This window comes from Protomyctophum parallelum (genome assembly GCF_964188405.1).
Source record: "Protomyctophum parallelum genome assembly, chromosome: 7".
NCBI lineage: Eukaryota > Metazoa > Chordata > Actinopteri > Myctophiformes > Myctophidae > Protomyctophum > Protomyctophum parallelum.
The window spans coordinates 6,705,095-6,727,805 of NC_139705.1; the positions used below are offsets into that span (position 1 = coordinate 6,705,095).

Genomic DNA, 22,711 nt, shown 5'->3' on the forward strand with positions numbered 1-22,711 from the left:
ACCTACCCGTTTCTTTGTTTTCACAGGGTTGTTTCTTTCAAATCTTCATCTTTGTTTTTTAAAATGGAAAAAACGCATAAGAAGATTCTCCAGCGTAATAGGACCAATCTTGTGAGAGATTTAAAGCCATCAGATCTCTATGACCGACTTCTTGAAAAAGGAGTTTTCACCCAAGACATGATCGATGAGATAAAGGTATGGCAGTCCTCTATGGCTGGTGTTCCATACAGTCCATAAAAACACAGCCATAGAGAACACTCAATATATTATTTCTAGGAGAGATCTAGCCCCTTTCGGGACCCTACATAAAGCTTTTCTGAAATTTTGATGAGTTTTATGTTGGGTCCCTGGTCATGACTATATTTTCGTATGGGAATTCCGGAACGCGGAAGTAAACATGCTCTCTAAGATCAAATCTGCGCCGTTTGACGGCCTGTTTTAGTTTAAGTTATTCTGAATTCTGAAAGTACCTATACATTCCGCTGCGAATATCTCCTGTGGCGCGGAAGCCGTTAAGTATTTTTAATCTTTGTTTGACCGATTTGGTCGCTTTATTTCTTGTTTGTTTACCGTTTATTGTACCGCCTCCCGGTGTGCGGTTGGCTTGTGCGGCTACGTCCCTGCCTCTGATCTGCTGTGTCATAGCTATAGCGCCACTAGCTAGCCAGATAGGCGGTACAATGAGGTGTCAATAAACAAGGAAGGAAGAGATTAATCCAAGCTTCCAAATCGGGCAAACATAGATTAAAAATACTTAACGGCTTCCGTGCCACAGGAGATATTCGCAGCGGTATGTATGGGTACTTATACTTCACATATCAGAAAGCCTCACACGGAAAAATGTCGTCAAAGAGCGCAGACAGGCGTTATCCAAGTTGTTTATGTTTTATGAATGGCCGCGTACCAGGTGGCATGGTAGTGATGCAACAGGACCCAATGCACTGGGTCGAACAAAATGTCAGAAACTTCAGTAGCATTGGGTTCTGCTTGGAGGGCTAGGAGAGATCCATCCTGCAGAAGTCTAATTGGAAGCGCTTCATCCATTGCTCACTAAATTGCTGCGACATACAAAATGCAAAAACGTGTACCGGTATCTAGTAAAATATCCACAAGATTCACATTCTATGTAGGCGACAACGTATTGACGTCGGCACTGAATACATCATCTAATCTTCCTACAAAATGACAGGTGTGTTATGTTAAGGTTGATGTGGGGTAATTAAACACACTTTTTTGGTCTCCAGACCATTTTTGTCTCTCCAGACCAGTGAGCCACCCATACTATATTTGTGTTTAGATAGACAATTTATTGTTTCTGTAGGTGGTATTGCGACCACAGGTCGCATTTACTATGAAATCGTGCATTTCCCGTCAGTCAGTCAGTTGTTTAACTTGTTTGGTTGGTTGGCCCAAACTCCAGAGTAATCTAGTTACTAGATCTCCACTCTCTTACTAGATTCTAGTAAGAGAGTGGAGGCACTCTCATTGACTCCCATTGTAACAATGGAATGCGGAAGTGCTCATTCTATCTCAATGGGATAGTTCCAATGTTTGGAACTATAGCCCTGCGGCAAGATCATAGCGTGTCGCCACTCTCTTACTAGATTACTCTGGGTTGGTCACCCCAGGCATGTCCATATATGGTCATCACGTGACATCATCAGGGATGGAGATCACTGATGTATGGGGATCCCTGATGTCATCAATATTGGCCAGCAACATCTGACCCATGATCTGACCTCAAACCCTTAGATCTCCATATGGAGCTGACCTGTTCTGACTTTCCATATGTTGATCTTTCCCCATCCATCCTTTCACTTCGATGTCTCCCTTTTGACTGATGGCTGTCCATTTAAACTCTAGACGGGCCTGCCCCAAAGTTATTAGTGCAGCTGCGCCTGGCAGCCGGCGAAAACTAGAGTTCTCAACAGGCCCGAAAATTAAGGCCCGGCCCTACCTGGGCCCTCATCAAACCCTGTACACTCGACAGTGTCGACACTGCCCCCACTGCCACCCTTAGATCTCCATATATGGAGCTGGCCTGTTCTGACATTCCATATGTTGATCTGACCTCATCAAACCCTGTACATTCAAGACACACTCCATATATGACCAGTACAGAATTCATTCCATATATTTATCTGACACCCCCCCCCCCCCCCCCCCATGCCAAAGCGCCAGCACTCGCCCAGCAGTCTGCTGTCACCCAGGCAGGATGCGTGCACGCGAACTGGCCCTAAAGTTACTATAAGCTTGTCATTCCTATCCCCTCTCAGAGCTCGGGGACCAGACGGGACCAGGCCAGACAGTTGGCCGTGGATTTGGAGACCCGTGGGAGTCAGGCTTTTCCATTATTCCTGGAGTGTCTTCAGGAGACTGGTCAGCAGGATTTGGCAGAGCTCCTACTGAACGGACAGGCACCAATCCAGCCTCTACCTCCACCACCCATCCGTGTTGTCCGTCCTGTGGTCCAGCCCCTTCCAGTTTGTGAGTGTTACGAATACAACCGATTTGTACTTTATGCTACTAATAATAATGTTCAAGTATCCAAGTGAGATCACAATTTCTTCTCCCAAGGAAAACATCTGAAGAACATTAATTTAGAGAGACTTTTTTTTTTAAACCCATTCTGACCGGGCACCCATTTTGGTGTTGGCATCATGTTATGCTTTAGCTATTGAAAAATAGCAGATCTACAAGCTCATATCGCGCCACCGAGTGGCGCGATACGAGCTTGTAGGTCTGCTATTTTTGAAAAATCGAAGATCGACTGAGATTTTTTTAATCTGATCTCAGGTCAGAATGGGTTAATCAGACCAGTGTGTGTCCAGTGGAAACCTCGTATGAATCTGATCTCAGGTCAGAATGGGTTAATACACAAATAAGAAATTTGACGATAAACAAAATTCTTGTTTCATTACCAGCCTGTCCAATGGATGTTAATGACAAGTGTGCAAAAGGCACTGTCTCTGTCCGGCCAATACAGAGGCCCACCACTACTCCCACTCCATGTAAGATGATCCAATGATTTAATAAAGGTTTTTTTGATAAGAATGGGTTTAGATTTTTGAATATTTAATAATTAAAATAATATATTTATCGCAGCACCTGAGAGGGAGTATACAGGACTGAGGCCACCACCGAGAACAAGACGTGACAGTATTCAGGTAAACACGGTTTTTCTACACCACCCAAGAGGAAGACGCATAGATTATAATGTAACGGCAAGATGTATAAAGTTGTCATTTATTTAATCTCGCATCACATATTTACAGTACACAACTTCATCTAAAACTTCCCCTTCCCTTAATCTCTATGCTCATTTCAGACCTATAAAATGGATGCCAGCCCATGTGGACACTGTCTCATCATAAACAATGTGGAGTTTGCGCCCCAGTGTGAACTCCGCAACCGCACAGGGTCCAACATAGATTCCGCCAAGCTGGAGAGACGGTTCAAGGCCCTCAACTTTATTGTTGAAGTTAAGACGAACCTGAAGCATAGAGTGAGGATAATATTTTTCTGCTAACGAATACATAATGGAGAAAGGAGCACAACTGTTTGGCTGGAGCAAAACTCTCCAGCAACGTGCTCTGTTACAAAGGTATCCGGAGAACTCGACAGTTTTCCAACTCGCCGTGATTTAGTGCATTTTAGTTTTACTGCACCTTCATTTAAATTGCATTGAATTGAGAGAGAGAGGATAGTTGTTAGAGTTAACACTAGAGAAAGTAGGAATGCTAAAAGTTTAAACACCAAAGTACCAAAACAATGTAATTAGTAAACATATCCTGAAATGGTAGTACCATTCACAAACCCACCTTTTTATCATCATCTTGCTGACCATTTAATTGCACAAAAGAATTTGATCACTTTGGAAATGAACTATAACACCTGTGAGTTTGACATACTACACTGATGAAGACAGCATGTTAGCATAACGATGAAGACATTGATGAAGAATCTTCGCCGCGGCGACTTGGTAAACTGGCGAGTTCTCCGGTATTCGTTACAAATGGGTGGCAAAATAGATTAGACCAAGGCACTGTTGTGGAAATAATTAAAAAGCCTTTAATAGCCTGGCAAATGCAGGTATTTATTCATTTTTAATTATCGCTATGCATTAAGACTAGTGCCTTGGTCTCTTCCCTTTTGCATATACTGTATAATGGTCTGACCCAATATTTGTTAAAAGATAATTACCATTTTGCTCCACATTTCAGCAAATGAAACAGGCGCTGTCTGCTTTATCCAAGAAAGACCATTCACAATTTGACTGTTGTGTGGTTGTCATGCTGTCCCATGGGACAGAGGTAAGACGTTCTGTATTTTTTTGTTGCATATAATGCATACATACTTTTATTTTCACCCTCCTGCCATAACCTGAGATGTAATGATGGAGGTGTGTGTGTGGTATTGAATTAGTTTGATATTTATAAAATCAAATTTCCCTTGTTTGTAAAAAGACAGAGGTAATAGACCTTTAAAAGTCTGTGCCAGTGATTGCACCACAGAGCATATATATATGTATATTATTATTTATTTTTATTTTACACCTACAAATTTGCTGATCAGTCTAGCATCTTTTTCAACCATTAGCAAAGGGGTATGCTCCACGTAGTGCATAGAGAAGTGCTGTAAAAATGCAATCCATTATTATTATTATGTATGTTTGCAGGTACAACACAACCGCTTCCCTGGGGCCGTGCACGGTGTGGATGGACCAGCTGTTCCCGTTCAGCTCATCACAAACTACCTCAATGGCCAGCACTGTCCGTCCTTACAGGGCAAACCCAAACTGTTCTTTATCCAGGCGTGTGGTGGAGGTAACTAACACGGAAGATATTAAAGAACCATACTGATGGTCTTGAATGTTCTATTCATTGACTATATGATATACTCATGATTACAGCTGACCATTTCCCGTCATTTGTCAGATTTCATTTCAGAGGAAACCAATATCTTCCTTACACCTTAGATAATGTAAGCCAACATGCTAAATATCATTGTGTGCTAAATGTGAGGTTATTATAAAATCAATGTTAATTGATTTCTCAAGAGTTACATACCCATAAGGGTCCATTTGGTTCCTAATTATCATTTAGCTGTGGACCCCCTGGAACTCTCTCAAGGACCCCTAGGGGTCCCCGGACCCCACTTTGGGAACCACTGGTATAGAGGATTAGACAACATTCAACCACTAGATGTCGGTCACACTCTACTCCACATCACGACATAATGTTCCATATTTCCCTGAGATAATGTATGCATGCCGTTTGCATCATTGTAGCCTCGGAAACCCAGACGTTTTTATTTCCAGGGAGGAAAACAAAGTCCAAACAGAGTCCACTTCAATTCGGCATAGAGTAGCGCAAACATTGCTCACTCTCTGCTGATTTCTGATCGTCTGCACCTTTGTAAAATTGACATAAACACCTCTCTCTCTCTGTCGCTCCAATTAATTAGTCTCATGTCGCGCAGCTGCGCATAGTTTCTCGGCGGATCCTGCCGGGATCGAGCTGCCTATGCCATAAAAAGCATAGGTGAGTTGTCTGTTTAGAGGGAGAAATGTACCTTCCCCAATGGAAACTGAAGCAACTGGATAATTGCCACTGTGTGCCGGACGGGACAAAATTATGCAAATTATTGTTTCACTTTCATACATTTCTTGGTAAAAGTAATTATTATTTATTACTATTTAAAGGGACGCACCATATTCGGTTCCCAGAATGCCACACATGATGCAACCCCTGGCAGAACTTATTCTCATTATGTCCTCTAGGTGAAAAGGATACCGGCTTTGAGGTGTCCCCCGGTGAAGCAAGGCCCTCCATCGGTGGAGCAGATGACCAGACCGATGCTATCCCCACGTCCTCCAGTAGTGACTCTCTGAGCATGTCTGATGAAACGGACGCCTGCAGAGCCACACTGCCCACACCGAGCGACATTCTGGTGTCCTACTCAACCTCCCCTGGTGTGTGTGTGAGGGTAGACCTTTGTGCCAGCTGTGTGGTTTTTGTGGTTGTATGTGTGGGGTGTATTTCTTCTTTTTTTCTGTTTTTGTATATCATCGCTGTCGGACAGAAACCCTGTGTCTCCATATTTAACTTTTTATATTATTTCGTAAATGAATGCCCTCTTTCAAGTTCACCATACAAGAGTGTCGCACGAAAGTAGTGAAAATACTATAGCTTGTTGCATTTTAAATGCTAATTGCTTGTTGATCGGCTATTTTCACTATTTTTCACTATTTTTAAAATAATAGAAGAGGAACGGTTTTGGACATACAGGGTTTCCACATAGCAACGATATGCATAGTGCACATGTACTGTATATAGTATGATATTGCAATCTTTAATATCTGAGTAGGTTTTATACAGAACTGACCTGGTAATGCACCTCTCACTGTTTGAGGTCAACAGGTTATGTGTCTTGGAGAGATACTCAGGCAGGCTCCTGGTATGTAGAGATGCTGGATCGCATCCTTGAGGAAAATGCTGCTACTGATGATCTGGTCACAATGTTGATGATGGTGAGGTTCACTGCATTTAACATGCAACATATCATATTATTCTCTCTCAAACTATTAATGTTTCTTTAAATTGGGTGGGTGTTTGACTGTACGTACAGTACACCTCTGTGACATCTATCAGGGCCAAGCATGTGGTATGTATTATTGTATTTAACATTCTACAAAGATGCATTACAATATCTACAATCCCTCAGCACTCTGTTTCCAATTCTCATTAGCTTATTGCACATATTGTATATTGCATTTTGCTTATTGCTGGGCCCCCAATTTTGCTGCTTGCAGCTATATATTTTTAGTTTTTATATATCTCATTTACTGTTGTAGTGATTTCTAATTCCCACATTGTGTTTTTGTTGTCATGTCTGATCCGTGATTATGCTTGTTTTCAGGTTAACAATGAAGTCGCACAAAACTCTGCCTTGGGCCTCTACAAGCAAATGCCGGGTTCTTTTAACTTCCTCCGCAAGCTTCTGCACTTTCAAACTCAGCCACAGTGACAATGATCAACATGATTACCGTTTACTTTCAGGTAAAATGTAAGGTAGGGTATGTGATTAAATTTTTTGTTGAAACAAATTAGCTCAGTCGGTAGAGCTCTTGCCTTTGGACCACAAAGCCAACTCGGCGTATGAGCAGCACGGCTTGAGTGCAGCAAGTCATGCTGGAGGTACTGGGAGCTGATGGTAGGTGTGGCGCTCCACCCCAGCGTTCCATCTCCCAGGGGTCTAGCGCATTGCAACGAGGACAGACTCCCACGTGTTTTCCGGCTGAAGGGCCTCACACACCGTCTGCGAACGCCGCGCGTCAAAACAGCCGCCTCCGTGAACCTATCGCACACCGGCGGCGTCCGACGCGCGTTCACACCTCGCCTGGCGCTCCGACACGCCACCGTTCTATTTTCCAGGCGGTGCCGCGTCGCTGCGCGGTGTGTGTTGGGCTTTATACCGACAATAAGCCTCTCCCGACCTACTTATTTAACCCATTTTTTTGGGTGTTTTAAGCATTGTTATTCTTTAGCTATTCAAAAATAGCAGATCTACAAGCTCATAGCGTGGCACCGAGTGCAGCGCTATGAATTTGTAGGTCTGCTATTTTTGAAAAATCGTGAAAATGTGCCTCAAATCTTTGAATATATATTCTTTCAGAGTTTCTAACTCAAATCTTTGCTTCTAATTTTTGGGGTTTTTTGTTTGTTCTGTACCAGAGGCCTCCCTGTCTTTCCAGCTCTTCAATCAACTTGAAAATGTTCAGCCAATTTTGTCTGCTCAATTTTTAGTGCCATCACTTCAAATTTCACTTGTTTAATCTGTATTCTGTTCTGTTCAAGTTCTCTCTCCTTATTTGATAAATTGGGTGTCCTGTTTACTAAAGAGCAGGAGAGACGGAGAGAATCATTTTACTGAACAAACACTATAGCAATGAGTACTATCAGAATATAGCTCTATTTAACACTTATTTTAACAAGAAATATTACTTACCCTATCTTTAATATCTGTTTAACATGTGAATGAATTGTCTTCTGTGACCAATGTATACCTTGTCACTTGCCAAAAATAACTGATTTTCGGCAAGCTACAGTCATACAATCATGTACAAATGAACTCCATGTGTTTTTGTTTTTAATATACTTTTTTGTGTGTTTTTATAATTGTTTGTAGGATAAATCTATCCACACCAATATGGTGTCGTATGGATATTAGCAAATATCCGTTTTGTAAACACTAGAACAGATCTTTCAAACTGTCTCTGGAGAGGATTGTTGGAGATCTTACTCGCACAGAAAACGTGAATTGGACAGAAGCTGGCCTAAAGGAGCCATATTTTCCACTGACTGGATATAAGATTTACATTAATCTCAAATGTTATAGGGAAAACGAGACTCGCATCTGTCTTCTCATCTCTTCCTGTATAGCTTTATGGGGGTTATACTCTAAGGGCGTTGAACCCCACTAGGGCGGAAGCATTTTATATTCTTTGGCTGATCTTTTGCTCTTTGTCAAAGCTGTCCATTACAGCTGTGTATTCCAGTTGGCAAAACATACAGTGCTACAATTATTTTAATTAAATAACATACAGTAGAGCTAGCTAAATGTTGTTGGCTCTACAGTAGGGTCCCATGTCTTAATTCTATAATGACTAGACTGTAAGTGAAGAATCCTCATTCAGAGTCAATCATGTTTGGGTTTTTTATAGCTTGCTGCTAAGCTTAGAGGTGACGTTATGGAGGGCTGATCCTGTGCTATTAAATTTGTGTTCCAATGTTGTCTCATAGCTTTTGAATGCAACTCCAGAAGGCTGTTGTATTGAACTCCATATCCACATGTAAACTCCATCTAGAATGATGCTATGTAAGCTACCCAGGAAAAACTGTGTATTATTTTGCAGTTTCATACTTTCGTACTTGGCATTATTCTAATTGTGATCGTTGCATACTCACCAGTGTTGTAACAACAATTATAGTGAACATAGAATTATTGGAGACCAGTGTTTAGAGGAGGGAATGTCAACACAGAGAAATATAGTGTTTCTTGTGCAATATGGTGTTTGAGTCATGGGGGATTCAGGCTGTTGAGGATAAACAAGTATTTTATACAGCTTTTTCGAGAAGTGCATTGGATTTGGGAGCTATAATGATAGGTTGAGAGCATGAACTCTGTACTCAACATATTGGACGCAAATTTTCCAGGATTTATTTGCTGACAAGCATCAAGGGAGGAGCCCCTTAATCACACCACTGTGGTCTCTGGGATACTTCTCATATGAGGGCAAATTGAAAGAGCAGCTAGCCACATGAAGAGTCACTTTATCGATTCTTGTAAGTTTTACCCAAGAGAAACCGAGAAAGCACAGGAACAAATCCTTGCCATGAGACCTTTACTTGTAATAAAACTGTTTGTTATCTTTACTATTGGAATTCTACACTATCCTAACCCCAGGATACGCTCTAGAAGTCAAATGAATCAAAATGGTAAATTAATCCCTCTGCAAGTGCCACATTCTGAAGAGGCACACATGCCTTATGGCCCATACTGTTCAGCTCTTATATTAGTTTGTTTTTGGAGAGCAAATGAGACCCCTTTTACACTTCAGTTCTATTCAGGGTTCAGCTCTTAATTGGCAGCAGCTGCTCTGAATTCTCTGAGGGACTTGCTCTTTGCACCAATTATATGAATGAACACAAGCGTACAGTAACTACACTGTCACTTTGTCTCGGTCTCGACGAAAAGTTACTATTTCAATATGTTTAACTTAATTGTGTTTAGTGTATATATGTGGAAGAATAGCAACACAGGACTGAGAATTATGCCCCAGCTTTTCCGTGATGTTGGAGTGATGTACCGTATCTATTGCTTGACAAATACAATAGGGCAGGCAATTATATCCTAAATGTGCGATGCACCTTCTATGACCGACAGAGGGCAATAAAGCTCAGGGAAATCCAGAAAATGTCAGTAGGCTAAGTTGTTTGGAAATTGGAATACCTGCCAAAAATAAAAAAGGTCTTAAGGGCCGTGGGTGTTTATTCCAAGCTCATGGTAATTTATTTATTGGGGCCTGGGGGTGGGTTAAAAGATGGTGTTCAGGTGTATAAACAATGAGCATTATGCAAAATCAGACATAGCCTATACTCAAGACAGCACAAAAAAAAAATTAATATCTTTCTCAATTATTCTTAAACATGTCCATTGTCCAAGTTCTGATTGACAATTATAAAGTTATGTGGTGATTTATCATTTGTTCTCAGTTAAAATGTACACTTTACATTTTTGTTACATTTGTAGGTTAAATTGACATTTGGGAAGGTCACGGTGTAGGATTTACAGTATATAGCCTATAGCCTATCTATATTCTGATCCAAATCGGAGCATGATGTGATCATGTAAAGGCCGGCCCTTGGAGGTCTAGGTGGCGTCTCGCCGCTTTGGGATTAACTGTCTTTCAGCACTCCCCGAATTCCATTCCGCCTTTTACTCGGGGCAGAGCGCTCGTGTATGTGTATCCCAGCGTCGGACTTCTCAGTGACTTGCCCTGGCATAACAAGTCGAAGTTTTGGAGCGCAAGAGAAAGTGGAGCGATTTAGTAGGCGCATTTTAAACATCGTTTTGCTTTGATTTTCACTCAGAACAAAACACTAGAGGATCGCTAATTGTTGATGAAGTCCCACCGGGTGCGGGACGCACAGGAGCAGTTTGTTTTTCTTATAGAAAAGAACATTTAAGAGGGTGCATACATACAACACACTACCCCAGTGGCCAGGAGCGAAGGACCTTGATTTTCCTTTCCCCAGCATTTGCAGCCTGTGCTGGGTTGGTGGAAAATGGGCACTCGGTTCCGTTCGATCTCTGGACTTATTCTCAGTTTGCTACTCGCATGCCAACTGGTAAAAGTAAGTATTTTTTATTATTCTAATTTGTAATATTTTAAACTTCTTTGAAAGTGGGATTGCAATGGTGTTTTTATTCATTTTATACGCAAAGAGCTTAGAAATCAGAGCCTGCTGTCCTATTAAAGTCAAAGCACAAGTGATGTTACTATTTTTGTTCAGTAAATAGAGCGGTCTGGTAGTGGAGCACACTTGCAAGTGGGCTGAAGATTCCAAACCACACAGTAACACCAGACTATAGGCTACTACAAAGATGCTTTTTAAAGTAATCTGACGAACTAGTCTAGGATCTCGAGTGGCGTGAAGGTGATCTAATTCTGTCCATAGAAACAAGCTATTCATAGTCGCACTGGAGTTTGCCTTGAACTTTCTCAAACTTACACCTTACGTCACCTCACTTTAGTCAACATAAATTAATCTAGCCAAGGGAATAATAATACAAAAGACAACGTAACAAAATAATACAAAAAAAAATGTAAATCAGGTGTTCAATGTCATGGGGTTCTATCCCAAATCTACTCTACTCCTGCTGGGAAATTGTCCAGTAGTACCGCTGAAATGTATTTCAGTGGGCTACTGTTTCTGATTTGATTCAATTAACTCATCCTTGAGCATGAAATGGGTTCTCTTCATATTGCTGTAGTCGGTTTATAGGCTAGTGTATCATTATGTGATTTGGGATAATAGAACATTGCTCTGAGTGAGAACCATCTACCAGTGGGTCTTGGATGATGGATAATGTGTGGCCTTGCACCTCTCTGCCCTCCATTGCCGGCTCCAGTTGGTGTGGTTGATATTCTGTTTGCTCACAAGGAAATACTTAGAAAATGGTAGAATGTTGTTTTTTGATGATGATTGATTGTTGATTGATTGAATACTTTATTAGTCAGAAATGTAAACGGCACAAAGGTATAGTAAGACATTGGCACAAAAAGGGACTAGCAGAGAGCAGACATTGGTGAAACCTTTCACCTGTCATGCATGCAGTCATGACGCATAGGATTCATACAGTGTTGGCCTCCAGAAGAAATCAAGGGTCTCTTATTAATCATAATCACTTTTTATCTCAAAGGTAATTTGAATGCATAGTAATTTGTCTTGGTGATATTGGTCCAAAGAGACAAAAGTTCTCAGCAGACTATAAGGACCACTCACAGTGGATGGACAGTGCAAAACATCTTATGGATGACAGGTTATTATACACAATTTATATGCATTCAACATCATATAGCTATGTGCTATCAGCTTATCAAGCGGATACCAGCATGATCTTATCCTCCCAATCAGTGAGATAAGATGTGAGATACATAACCTCCACAAAGTTATGCCTTAGAAACAGAAATGTGCACTCCTCTGAGTGCAGATCTCCACCAGACTGGGTTGCATACTGAGAGCTGTGTTAGTTGAGGTGCAGCCATCTATGTGTGACGGGCCATATGGGTTTAAGTGAATTTGCTTAGTTTTGAGGCTGATTTAAAATAAAATCACACTTGTGAAGTGAGGGGCGCCTTTTACTGTGGCTGCCACATGACGGCACGGGGAGCATACTGCAAACCAACATTAAAAGTCAATAGACTTGGCTGTCCCTGGGAGGGGGGCTGCTTAAAGCAAACATTAAACATCCATAGACTTGGCTGCCACATGACGTCACGAGTGAAAGCCAGATTTTGGAGGGGGCTATCGTCGCCCCTCAAACATTGAGTGGAGGTTTTATGCCGATTGGTCCAGAGATTAGCTGTTAGCAGATGGACAGACGGGAGCGAAAACATAATCCCCGCCCCACAGCCCGTTCCAGCCTGGCGGTAATAAAAACAAATCCCAAATTCCAGATGGGATGTTGCGATTGCTGTCAATGTCCAAGCTAATATTAAATGACCTGCTATGCCACGGTGTTATTATTGGGCATAACGATAGCAGGATAATTGAATTATCTGCAACCAGGAGCATCTGTTTCTTGCATTATGAGTTTGAACTTTGGCTGTTTGAGGCCCGCCTGACTCTGTCTCTTTGATTCAATTTGGCGTGTGTACTGGTGTTACTACGGACCTCCATTCAACCATCTGGAAGGAATGTCAAGGTCACTCAGTCACGCGATTAATTACATACATCCTGCCATGAACCATCAGTAGTACTTAATCGAGGGAGAGCACTATGCTGTTTAATCCTTCTTAACCTGGTGTCCCTTTTATAGGCATGTAATTACTGGTATAGGTGAACTGAACACAAGATTTTACAAAATATCTTACAACCTCACAACACTTTGTGATGCGACACATTGAGAACTTGTAGATCAGCTATTCTTTAAACAAATTTACTGAAAGCAGCTATCATGCATACAAAAATATTTTGTTTTGGGTTCATATAGGACAGATTGTGGCGCTCCTCGCTTTGAGGCCTATCTTGATCATCATGTGAACAACAGAGCATGAGTCACTTTGTTTTCTGGTGAATGGCATCAGGAGTGTGAGCAGCACTAAAGTGTCTGCAGTTGAACTGCAGACACTTTTGGATCATAGACATGTCCCAGTATAGACTGTCAGAAGTGTCCCTTACTTCATTGGGGAGGACTGGAGATCGGGGGGGCGCCGGGTGCCCTGGATTCCCATGTCTGTAGGCGGTGTGTGTGTGTGTGCCATTGTCATCTATTGTGTAACCCACCCCTTTCTCCACTGCTTACAAGCACAACTTATACAATAACATTTTGATCTTGTATAATTTGGTCCGGTGGCAGTGGGCAGGCTTATCCATTGAAGGGAAGTCAGTATGCGCAGTGGATTGCATTTGAGGGCGTTCTACCTGGTGTTTAATTCCAATTCAGAGTCAATGAGGATTTGAAGGGGCCCTTGCAGCACAGCAGTGCAAACACCAGCTCCATTCCACAGTTTGAAGAAGGTCTATCCCCCACCCCCACCCCCCTCCGCATCCCCAAGCCCCATGGGGATAATTGGTAGAAGACTGGGCTCAGTAAACATTGCATTGTTGAGTTATAGCCTCAAGAGACAGGGTTGGTGGTGGGACACTGTTCTGAAGTGACTCGCTCTTCTTCAGGCTCACTGGTAGGTACATATGGAGCGCAGGCTGGCCAGCAGGCGCATTGGCATTTGTTATTGACTCTGCAGTGAGGTGTGACTGGAGCCTGCCTGTGTAGAGGTCATAGAGGTGAGGACTCTCTGAACCCAACTCTGCTCCACAGTTCATTCAGCAGGGCCTCCTCATGATTTATTCACGGCCAAGGTTAGACACTTGAAGCATCCCCCTACCACCCCATTTCCTAAAAACCCACCGCTTTCAATTCATGACTCTTTTCTTATGCAAGTGGGCATCTCGGCTGTTCTCATGCGAGTCTGAACATCACCCGAGCTCAGAAATTACGGGGACAAAATTGATTGAAAGTTTACTCTCTTCAAAAGTCCATGCTTTCGTGCGAATGCATCAACAGGATTGATATTTCTCGCTTGAATTCACATTTTTAATTATGTGATTACGATTGATAACAAGCCTGGAAGGCCAGATTAAAAGCGACCGTGTGCATTTTAGATGGGTTATCCTGCAGTACATCCCTCGCTCAAAGGGTTTGCTTTTTTACCGTGCCTATCTTTGCAAACATCCCCCTTCCCTCAGATGTCTCCTCACAATACAGTGTCTTCTGTGGTGGTGGGATAGCTCTGCTTTCATGTACGTTGCTTCCATGTCTGACTGAGGGCAGACTCCAAACACAGCTGCAGCTCAGCTGGTACTGTAGAGGTGCCATGCATGTGCTAACATATTCATGTGTACACATATTCCTGGTGCAGCCTACTGCAACTAGAGACCAGCTACTTCCACTTCCTCTAGAGTCCATACTAGTGTATTCGATTTCCTTGAAACCACCTCTCTGGGCGGCATTTGAGCAACACGCTCATCTGTTCCTATTAATGATACTTGACCAAACCTACAGTAGTTTCAAAGCTTAAACTCTTTATCTGTCCTGTGTGTTACTTTTACATTTTCTTACTTTCATGTGACAATTCTACATTCATATGCTAAATCATATTTGGATAATGTTATTAATTTTCGTATTTTTCTCTTTGGATGTAATTATTCTGTTCCTTCATTTTGAGTTCTGGATGTTTGGAGATCAGAGGAGGAGGTTGGCTATTTGCGTGCTTCTATTGACATCTGTGTGTTGTAACACACACACACACACACACACACACACACACACACACACACACACACACACACACACACACACACACACACACACACACACACACACACACACACACACACACACACACACACACTCTGTGGGGGATGTGCGGGTGGTACTTTAGCATAAATTATTTGATTGCTACAGTATACATCTATACTTTGTTAGTGTTAGCAGAAAAAAGAAACCCTTAGGAGGAGCAATTCAATATTCAGAACTGGTGGGGGGAATCAATAGGATGTGCAGTATACATCTATATATAAAAAAAAGGCATACTGTGCTTACATTTAAAAGGAAGTTAAATCTTCTTTGTGGGCAAAGTTGTAGATTTTAGACTTCATTATTACTTCATGGATCAAATTAAGGCACAAGAGGCGATAATCATCCAAACTACACATATTTTCATACATTATACTGTATATACTACTTGAGTAGGGCACGCCTAGGCCAATATATTCCCTCTCTTTATATTACTGTTTTATGGAGCTAGAGGTGTCATAAACCAAAGTCATGAGTTCATGTAGAGGTCACAGATTGTCTTGAGGACAATGCCCTCTGTCTGTTCCAGCCTGCAACAAAGTAGCCACTAGTCAGACCCTCCCCTCAGCACCCAGTCTTTTACTGAAAACTAGTCAGACCCTCCCCTCAGCACCAGTCTTTTACTTTAATGACATTACTGAAGACTTGTATGAGTTAACAAAGACAAATCCCATTCCCTACTATAGGAAAAAGATGAGACTCAGAGCAAGCCCTTTTCCCATACATCTCCTTATCTTTCCATTAAAAGTATTTAAGCTGAAAATCACCTAGGGGATAGGATTCACTGCAGTACCCAGTGTGCATTCTGATAGATGGAGTTGGGAAGCAGCGACCTTTTTACATTTTGAATTTGATTTGGTGGGACTAGATGAAAACAGACTAGCATAGAGTCTGAACAGACTGTATATAGAGTCTGTCCAGCCTTCAGCAAAGCTGATGGATGTGAAACTTTTTCTATTCCAGTTCAAAGCTTGTTCTCTTAACTTTTTGCGATTCATTCAAATGCTAAGTTAACGGTATTGCACTTTCGCTTTGGAAGCACTTTATTGACGTCTGTGCCTTATTGAATCCTCCCATTGTCTGTTCTAGTGGCGTTGATGTGAAGGCCCATGGGTGTTCTACTTATTGCTCAGAAGAGCTCATGCATTGTCTTGTACTATGGTTTTTCCCCACCTTCTACAGATCCGCTTAACTTGCTGCCCTCATTTTCAACAAGGCCTTTTTTTGTGCGCGACGGAATGGATTTTGCGAGTGCACGTTAGTTTTTCTTCCGAGGCTTTAACACTGAGTTTGACCCTGCCGCTATCCCATAACAAATAATCCTCAATGTTTCTTATCTGGACTGACCACAGTAGTAGCCTCTCCACAGTCAACGCTGGGGTGTTCCCTTAACTCAGATATTACGCTTTCACAGGCAAAAGAATATATCAAGATTTGGCTGTGTGCTTCTTTTTCATGTGAGACAAGCCTGTACCTGCCGAACAGAGTAGCTTCCTTTTTGTTCCATATTATGTCCTTAGGCTTGGAGCAGTTTTTCATTTGGTTTAATTCCTCAGTGTATGAGTCAAAAGACATAAAGAAAAACACTAATAATAACTTCTTATTAACTTGTCTTCCTTTGCTCCTAAAATGGGCAAGGCATGTAGCAGCAGATTGGTCCTTTTACCGATGTACCTCAGCCTCTTGGGCTGCCTATATGACAGTCAGTTCAGTTTTGTTCAGTTGAGATGACCATGTATCATTTCTCCCCCAACCATATATCTCAAAACCTCCCAATGCATGAATGAATGAGCCATTGTAAAGCGCTTTGAGCACTTGGAAAAGCGCTATAAAAATGCAATTCATTACATTTTATTAAAACCTAATTTGTGTGGCACATGATGCCGGAAATGGCCTGCAAAATTGCGAGTAGCTGGCGCCTCAGCTCGTGACGGCACTGTGCTGACACAGAATATCGGTACAGTAGGTGTACAGTAACAGCAAAAGGTTGGGCAAACAGGTAACTTTTGAAGCCACTGCCAAAATATGTCTCAGTTTGTCTCTGAGTTGACCTGCTCAGTGCTCATGCTCTCATGTCAGCACATGAGCCCCTCCTCCTCTGCCCCTTTCTCATGCTGCACTGAAGAGGCCCACTGGAGAGGTAGGAGATAAAACTCCTGTGAGAGCAACACCGCTCTGTTCTGTGTTAGCATGTCAGCAGCTGTACCATCAGACATAACAACTCATTCTCTTTGCTGCGCGTGCAGTGCACTACACAGTACACACGCATGCACATGCCCAAGCACGCACGCACGCACGCGCGCACGCACACACACACACACACACACACACACACACACACACACACACACACACACACACACACAAACACTCACTCACACCTCCTTTCTTTCCCCTCATCTGCACCCACCCCTTTTTACTCTAGCACTGTTCCTAGTACTGTTTTTAGTAGATACACTGTAGCTACCTGAGTTGTTGCGAACACCCGTATCTTGGCTTTCGTATCTTATCATCTTTGTTCATTTCCTGCCCTGGCTGCATGATCGCCTCTGTGTCAACGTGCAACACTTCACCATACCCTGAAGAACAAGGGTGGAGGAAATATATCTTTAGAGAAGTGCCAGTGGGTCTCAAAGTAGGGTCAGGGGTCCTCAGCTAAAAGGTCTGAACCAAGACGTGGGCAGGATCCCATTGTTTTAGTGCAGTGATTTGTGATGGTCCGAGACTTTCTGGCCTTTGCTGAATTGTCATCCTGTTGAGGAAATGAAACCTGGAATTATCTGCAGGACAAGGGGAGCACATGCACTTCCCCCGGAGCAAAGTTTACTCAGGCTTTCCTGTGTGCATGTCCTGTCCCATACATACCAACAGTAATAACCCGCCATATTTGTTGTGTTTCCGCCGTTCCCCCGCCCCAACTTTTGTCTCCTTCTCCTCCTAAGCTTATGCTCTCTCTCTGAGGTATGTTTGGATTTGAAAATCTCTGAATCTTCAATCACGTCTATCTTCCTTCGAGTCATTCCTGTCTTACCGATAAAACTTTTATATACCTCCCCTGCACCTTTAGTAAACCCCTCGTATAGAGTAAACATGCTGGGAACGGGACATTTTGTTTTGATGTCTTCCAGAGAGAAATATAATTCACTTGGAGTGGCTGCCATCTGTTCAGAGATGTTGGTGTCAAAACTGCACAGAAGCACCCTTACGTTTTTTTTTCACTTGGCAAATAATGTGTTGGAAATAGAAATTCATAAATTCTCTTGGACTTCATCGCAAAGAGCCTTGCCAATTCCACAACCCGTTGTTATTATTCCTCTCACAGTAAGGTTGTGATATTTGCAGTTCTGTTTCAGCTGAGAGGACCCGTTTGCTTGGTAATATTTTCCATCCAGGTTCGTTGACTTTGATGTTGCAAGCCAAACTATCTCATCATGGAAAAGCTCTTTGATTGAAATACACTTATTCACATACTCTATTTCTAATGAAAATAGAATTTAAGTTGTATATCAAATCGCAGAGATATATAGTTTTGGCTATAAGCAGAGAACATGTTTTTCTAGATAATCTTTTAGCCCTGTTAGCAGCAGATCTTTGTGTCGGTTGGTTGGTCTGTCCCAGAGTAATCTTGCAAGAGAGTTGCGACACTCTTTGATCTCGCCGCAAAGCTGGTGCCTATGGGCTATAGTTCCAAACATTGGAACTATCCCATTGAGATAGAATGAGCACTTCCACATTCCATTGTTACAATGGGAGTCAACTCTCTTACTAGATTACTTTGGTCGGTGCATCCTACACATTGGTCCAGAACAACATATCTCAAAAAGTTCCAGATGGATTGTCATGAACTTTGCTGTGTACCTGTCATAATATAATCCAAAGAGGATGGCTCCTACTGATTTTGGTGACCCCATGGTCCTTCCGCTAACATCACCATTGCCAAAAATGTCTACTTTCTCATCGTTTACTCCTAATTAATAATAATAAGATGATCTTTAGCTGTGAACCTTCACGGTTCCCACTCTGCAGATAATGAACCGTACTGAGGTATACAGGTGGTGGCACCAACATGTCAAAATTGCACATAATACTGTATATCTCATAATGTTGGCAGATGCAGGATGCATCCTATTGATTTTGAAGACCCTGTGGCATAGACTGTAAAAAATATGGACAAAGTGTTCGCCGGGTCTAACATGAACGTAAAATTAAGCCTGTAATAATATGGTAATTCCTGATGTAAGTCGCCATCTTTCTAGATCCGTTTGGTACCAGCTGGCCATTGGCTGGCTCCGTTTTGGACCAGCTGGCCATTGGCTGCCCAGACAACGAGGCGGGACTTCCCCCCTTCTTCTCCGTTGGTTTTTATTTTGACTCGAGTGGGAGGGGAATCCCGATCATAGACTGTAACGGTAGCCACGCCCCTCAGAACATACGCGATGTTTTTTTTTCTTTATGGTCATTTTTTTAATTAATGGGACCATCATTTTCCAAAAAGAATATTATGACATTAGAAATGAGACTTTAAACTAGTAACTGGAAGAAGAAAGTATTCATGACCATGTTTATTAAGGTAATACAGTCTAGGTGAAGTTGGGCCAAAATACATGGGCCTCTATGGAGCTATGGGGCTTTTTGGGTCCAGTCCAGCGCCACAACAGGCCATTATATGAACTACCGATTTCAAATGAGGCTTCACGAAATATCTGGCTGACTGCCCCCCTGCCCTGTGGCCTTTCTTAGCACCCCCTTCAGACAATACCAGATACATTACCAGATTTAGTTGTACAACACTATACTGGAGACGTGCGGAGCACATTAAATTACCACAAATTTCACACTAACCAGATTTCGGGGGGGTTCTTTAAGTGTGTGGTTTGTTGTGAAACAGGGAGATGCTGGAGCAGATTGATAGATGTTGTGAGAATGTTTGGGAGGGAAAATCTACCCGTTGATAAGCAGGGAATGTGAATGAGTGGCTGAGTGCTTCACCAGATAAAAATCACAACTTGGTGCACCATACTGGTTACTGTACAAGCTCATTACTTTATGTTCTAAGCATTCAGACACTTTGTCAAATGTAGTCATTAGGAAACGGTTTCCGTATCTTCGCCATATAAGGATTTCAGACAGAAAAGTTTCCCTACTTGAGTCAATCCAATGAAAATATTGACACACAGGCTTCACGCCCTAACCAACAGTACCAACTCACTGATTTGAGTAGCTTTATAGCATCCATGTTTGACAGTGTTCTAGATATAGAATAGTCAACCCAATACCTGGCAGGCTTGGTTGAAGGCTGGATGTTGGCCATGTGGGTTAGGCAAAGGGAATTTCTGTGGTTTCTTACAAAAGTGGACGTATATAATTTTCTCTGCGCCCAAACCATCTGTTGATTCCCGGGACTCAGCTGTTATACAAATACACTCTGTTTTAGGCCTGGCTTATCTAGTTCCGATTAGTGCCTTTCATCTGTTCATCGGGGAGAACAGGAAGGCACTCGCTTTATATGGAGTACAATTACAGCTACCATGTATTAATCTTCTGGGAAAACGAATCACTACCTTCCTTCAAAACCGAGACCGTTAGAATAGAGATGAAATATGTCGTCGATGTATCACAAACAAATGAAGTTCACAGTAATTAGCCAGTGACCACTGAGAATGTGCACCAGTCACCACATGTCCACATCACATTACTGTGATGGGACTGACCTATTGTATTATATACAAACCAGCTGTTGATCATTTGCAGATGTAGTTTGTTCACAGACATGACAGACCATGGCGGTGATTGATTGGCATCACTGGCGGAGGGAATGTCCCACGGGCCCTGATGCGAGATTGACAGCAGTACTGACAGCCCAGGCCGCTCCCACCCTCCCCCTCTATTACCCCCCCCCCCCTCCGCTGTGAACGCCGAACGGGACCGTACCACTAAAACCCTCAATGTTGCTCAGCTGCAGCTTACCCGAGGCAATGCATATCCCATTCTGAACTGAGATCAGATTCATACGAGGTTTCCGCCGGACACACACTGGTCTGATGAACCCATTCTGACCTGAGATCAGATTCTAAAAATGTCAGTCGCTCTTCGATTTTTCAAAAATAGCAGACCTACAAGCTCGTATCGCGCCACTCGGTGGCGCGATATGAGCTTGTAGATCTGCTATTTTTAAATAGCTAATGCATAACATGATGCTGACACCAAAATGGGTGCCCGGTCAGAATGGGATATACATACTGTATAGGCTCACAGCAGGTTACATATCGAAATATAGCTCCGTAACCATTCCAAACGGAGCTAATCGAAATACTGCAGGGTTTAGGCTGCCACTCACTCACACGTAGTTGTGCCTGCCGTCTGTGGCGGTGAGTGACAATGAATGGGACAGCTTCGGGATTCTGGAACGTTGATTAAGTACAGTCTCTTCATTTTTCAGTTCAAGTGGTAAAGTCAACGTTGGCATGTGTTCATCTTTATGTTTACTGTTGTTGTCTTTCACCGGTATGCGACTTCACTCACCTCCTCCACCCCAGTGTGGATGGAGCTGTTGTGTTTGTTGCGGGTTCCATTTCCAATGCCACCTTTACTCCATCTATCTTGCCCTCTCTCTTTTGAAAGGGTCTGTGGTTCTTGTTGCTTTATGTCTTGTTTTGACTGTTCAAAGGATCAAAACTCAACTTTACCAGGCGACTGCAGAGTCTGCAGTGCTGAAGCTGTTCACAGCAACACTGGACAGACCAGAGCAAACACTTCTGTGCTCTCTCTGTGACGTGCAGCCAGACGAGCCAGTAAAGCAGCCCAGTTTAAACACTCTCTTTCCCGGCTGAAGGGCCCTTCACAATAAAGCGTCTGCCTTTATACCTCCCAATGAACTATATTTTACACTGGTTAATATTGACAGGAAATGTAGTCTTAGTCGCGGTAACTTAACAGCGTGTGTTTGTTGCAGAGAGAGCCAGAGAGAGAGAGAGAGAGAGAGAGATTACAGTGTACTACGGTTACGTAGGGCCCCCTGATGCAACTGCTTCCCCTGCTGTATATCTCCGCGCCTGATTGGCATCCATTTATGAGTAATCTTTAGAATTATTTTCTTGATCTTCAGTTTAACAGTTTAATCTTTTGGATGTGCTCATCTGTCCTGACCACTCTTGTTGATTTCCCCCCCACTAGTTCATATCCATCTCATCACCTCTTCTCGCCAAGTGGTGCAATTATTGCTTTTAAAAGGGGTAATTAAATGGTTCTTCCCCCTGAACTGAGGGCCTGTGTGATTTATGTGGACTGTAAGTGCTTGCAGGAGGTTGTTTCATCAATGCCAGGATGAAGCGACCCTGTCCTCTCCACAAGTTTCCCCTGGTGGGCCACTATTATCACACTGTCCTTGGGCACAAAGGATGGAGACAGGGCTACACAGGGGCCTGGATTTGGCACGAAGACGAGACTGTAGTCAAGATTCCCTGGCACAGACACAAGGTCTGCGCTTGTGGGCACATATCTAACTTCAGTCTGTTTTCACCAGGGATTCCATGCTGCAAGGGAGAATGAATGGAAAACCAATTTC

At 42.7% G+C, this 22,711-nt stretch overlaps 2 protein-coding genes across 10 annotated transcripts in view; both read left to right on the forward strand.

Annotated features, from left to right (window-relative positions):
- The first annotated feature begins 33 nt into the window (after positions 1-33).
- Positions 34-7,383, forward strand: casp9 (caspase 9, apoptosis-related cysteine peptidase). The gene is made up of 10 exons (XM_083768331.1): positions 34-195; positions 2,277-2,487; positions 2,925-3,011; positions 3,106-3,167; positions 3,329-3,505; positions 4,224-4,313; positions 4,679-4,826; positions 5,783-5,974; positions 6,423-6,532; positions 6,922-7,383. The coding sequence occupies exons 1-10, from the start codon at positions 64-66 to the stop codon at positions 7,027-7,029; spliced, it is 1,317 nt and encodes a 438-aa protein (XP_083624457.1). The 5' UTR covers positions 34-63; the 3' UTR covers positions 7,030-7,383.
- Positions 7,384-10,491: 3,108 nt separating this feature from the next.
- The window catches only part of hspg2 (heparan sulfate proteoglycan 2), a 131,032-nt gene continuing 118,812 nt past the window's right edge, over positions 10,492-22,711 (forward strand). For 6 of the 9 annotated variants that reach the window (XM_083770006.1, XM_083770009.1, XM_083770007.1 and 3 more), the window contains exon 1: positions 10,492-10,919. In XM_083770006.1, the coding sequence (XP_083626132.1) occupies positions 10,851-10,919 (69 nt within the window). In that variant the 5' untranslated portion in view covers positions 10,492-10,850. The remainder of the gene's footprint in view (positions 10,920-22,711) is intronic. The other 3 variants (XM_083770012.1, XM_083770014.1, XM_083770011.1) reach the window with 1 other exon arrangement.

Excerpts from the sequence above, each read along its gene's own strand:
- casp9 (XM_083768331.1), top strand. The coding sequence starts at position 64 with ATGGAAAAAACGCATAAGAAGATTCTCCAGCGTAATAGGACCAATCTT. Across the intron at positions 2,488-2,924 it reads GGTCCAGCCCCTTCCAGTTT|CCTGTCCAATGGATGTTAAT; the intron begins GTGAGTGTTACG and ends TTTCATTACCAG. Across the intron at positions 4,827-5,782 it reads TATCCAGGCGTGTGGTGGAG|GTGAAAAGGATACCGGCTTT; the intron begins GTAACTAACACG and ends TATGTCCTCTAG.